Below are 2,919 nucleotides of genomic sequence, written 5' to 3'. Positions count from 1 at the left end.
CAAGAGGACTGCTGTAAGTTTGAGGCTAACCTGAGCTATGTAGTGAGTTTAAGCCCAGCTTCAATTACATAGTGAGATCTTGTCCTATAAAACATACACACATACACATGCGCGCATGCAGGCACACACACACACACACACACACACACACACACAGTTGACACTCCATGTAGATCAAGAAGGAGAAGCTGGAGTCACAAGAGATGCCACAAATCCGTTTAAGATGTCGGAGTATGGGACATGAGAGTGAAGGGCATCTTTAGCAGGAATGGGGCAAACAGCTATGCATTTCCTGTAACAGCCAGATCCTTTGAAAAGGGGCTTTTCAAGACTCACAGGTTTAAAAAAAAAAAAAAGATTCATGGATAACGGTTCATTTTTGTGGAGTTGGGAGTATACAGCACACCTGCTGGGAAAATGTGCACCTAACAAAGAAGGAAGAAACGAAGCAACCTCTCCACAGAGCTGTCACCATTACTGAACGCAGAGCAGAGAGAAAAGCCTCTGACAGGACCGGATCTTCTCACTGAGCAGGCAGGTCAAGACGCCCAGCTGTGATTCTCCTTGACTACTGCACTTCACTTCCATGTCGTGGAGCCAGGAGGAGCAAACCCACCGGTCTTGCTACTTTTGTCCTAACCTCTCAGGCCTCAAAGATGTGACCACTTGTGAACGGAGGAGCCCGAGCTTACCATGAACTCAGGGCCACTTACTCTACGGGATCCCAGGTCATCTTCTAGCAGGGAGAAGAGCCAGCTCACGTGCTGGTGGTGCAGCAGCTGCTGCAGTGCAGCCTTGCAACAGTGTGCAGAACTCGGGAGCACACTCAGGGAAGCTGCGGGTAAGGGCTGGGGCCAGACAGCACCCAGGCAGGGCCTTCACCTTAAACCTCTGCTGCTGCCTGCCGTGGGCCTTTGGGCCTGCTCTCATCCAAGCACTTTCCTATTATTCCTGTGTCCCCGTGCCGGAACAACTGAGACTTCACGGGCTGGCTACCTGCTCTGAAATGGTCTCTTGCCACTCTGAGTCCTCTATCAGAGTGGGTATGACAGAGGAGGTTCAAATGCAGCTTGTAAGTTTCCTCTATGGGCAGCAGCATCCACAGCGCCCTGACCACGCAGTGCTAGCAGTGATGATCTGGCCGCCAAGAGCACTGACCACACCGGCCTGGGGAGGCCGTCAAGCAGTCAGAGCTTGTTCTGTACTCCCAGCCCAGAAAGCTGACTGGCGGTCAGACTCACATGGCTGGTGGCCGAGTAGCACAGAGATCTCAGTCTGTGGGACCTCACCTTTACCCACCCACCCCAGAGCAGGCTGTGGGGTCTTAGGCTTTATTACTACGAATGGACTCTATTCTCACTTCCTTCTTTAATAAAAATTTGTTTTTACTCTTTCTCTCCTCTCCCTGGAGAAATACAATTCTAAGCAGGAAGTTAGGAATTTAGATTTTTTTTCTTTGCCATTACTAGGGATTGAATAGTGGGCCTTCACACTGAGCTATAGCCTCAGCAATCCTCCTTAAAAAATTTTTTTGAGACATGATCAGGCTGAACTCAAAGTTTTTTTTTTTTTTTTTCGGAACCGGGGATTGAACTCAGGCCCTTGTGCTTGCCAGGCATGCAGTGGAGTAAAGGAAAGGCAAATGAAGTCTTCGTATTCTCCAGCATTGCTGAGGACTGACTTTATTTACTTTTTAAGGACAAACTTTTAAAAATAAAGTGAGTAAAACCACGTGAGATTAAGATACACAAACAAAACTTCATATAGAAAAAAGACTTCACCGGGCAATAGCAGAGGAGGACATTGGAAGAGTTTCACAGATGCACAGAAAGCTCACATTGTCAACAGGATTGAGCTGTTACTGAGCTCAATCAAGGTTTCATTTTGCTCAGTCTGAGATCTCGCTCGATTTCAAACTGCCTGTGGTCCACACGCTCTAGAAAAGCTTTCCGTTCAATGTACCTAGAAGATAAAAAATAAAGCATGTATCAGTAGAATCCAGTACAGCAAAAGGCCTTCCTTGCATGGTTCTAGCCCCTGGAGTAAAACTGGCTGCAGCAAATGCAAGCAGATGAGCCCAGCTGGTGGCCAGAGTGACCACCCTGGCCAGTGTGACTAACAGTCACACTCATCTGTCTGGTCAGTACAGAGTCCCAAGGGTCATGCTGTTTCAGATGTGAATGAAAGTAAATGGGAGGAACATGGCGATAGCTTATTGAGGAAAGTGCATTAGGGTCCTGGTGGCAGGAAAATAGTGTAATTTACTAGTAAGACTATAAAGGAAGAAGATATGATATCAGCTGAAGAGTCAACCCTAGCTTGGCTATAACTCTGGAGGGCAATGCTGGGAGACTGAGCTCTCTGAGCCTCGCTTTTCCCCACAGCAACCCAAGGCCACATCCCACCCTTGGTCATGTGTTGTGTGAGGGTGAGAGAAAACTACACGTCCTGTGCACGCTGTACAATGGCAGAGGTGCTCCTGAAAATAGAAGAAACAGGACAGAAGTGACCCCAAGGGGCGTTGAGGGTGCAGCGAGCAGCTTAGAGGCCTTTAGCGCCTGCCTCCCTTGCTTGCTTTCCTTGGTGAGGGCATGGGCACTCCTGCTAGGATAACCAGAGAGGCCCAGCCCTAAATTCCTCAAAGAAGCAGTATCAGATGCCATGTGCAGGGTCCCCTCAGAAGGTGCTGTTCTGCGAATTTGGGGCCAGAACCAGCAAATGAAGCTGTCTTAGGTATTCACTTATTGATGAGAAAAAATATCTAACAGCCAAAGTTAAGGGAGAAGTATGCTTTTTTTTTTTTTTCTGGCAGGACCGGGGATTGAACTCAGACCCTTGCACTTGCCAGGGAAGTACTTATTCTACTGAGCCATCTCCCCGGCCCCTTAAGGAAGAAAAGGTTTCTTTTTTTTTTAAATT

General features: G+C 48.0%; 1 protein-coding gene across 3 annotated transcripts in view; it reads right to left on the bottom strand.

Annotated features, from left to right (window-relative positions):
• Positions 1-1,648: 1,648 nt before the first annotated feature.
• The window catches only part of Cfdp1 (craniofacial development protein 1), a 147,250-nt gene continuing 145,979 nt past the window's right edge, over positions 1,649-2,919 (bottom strand). For all 3 annotated transcript variants that reach the window (XM_023709403.1, XM_004625779.2, XM_023709402.1), the window contains one exon: positions 1,649-1,962. In XM_023709403.1, the coding sequence (XP_023565171.1) occupies positions 1,872-1,962 (91 nt within the window). In that variant the 3' untranslated portion in view covers positions 1,649-1,871. The remainder of the gene's footprint in view (positions 1,963-2,919) is intronic.

The sequence above is a fragment of the Octodon degus genome, unplaced genomic scaffold (genome assembly GCF_000260255.1).
Source record: "Octodon degus isolate 3935 unplaced genomic scaffold, OctDeg1.0 scaffold00011, whole genome shotgun sequence".
Taxonomy (NCBI): domain Eukaryota; kingdom Metazoa; phylum Chordata; class Mammalia; order Rodentia; family Octodontidae; genus Octodon; species Octodon degus.
This window is presented reverse-complemented; position numbering and strand designations above follow the sequence as displayed.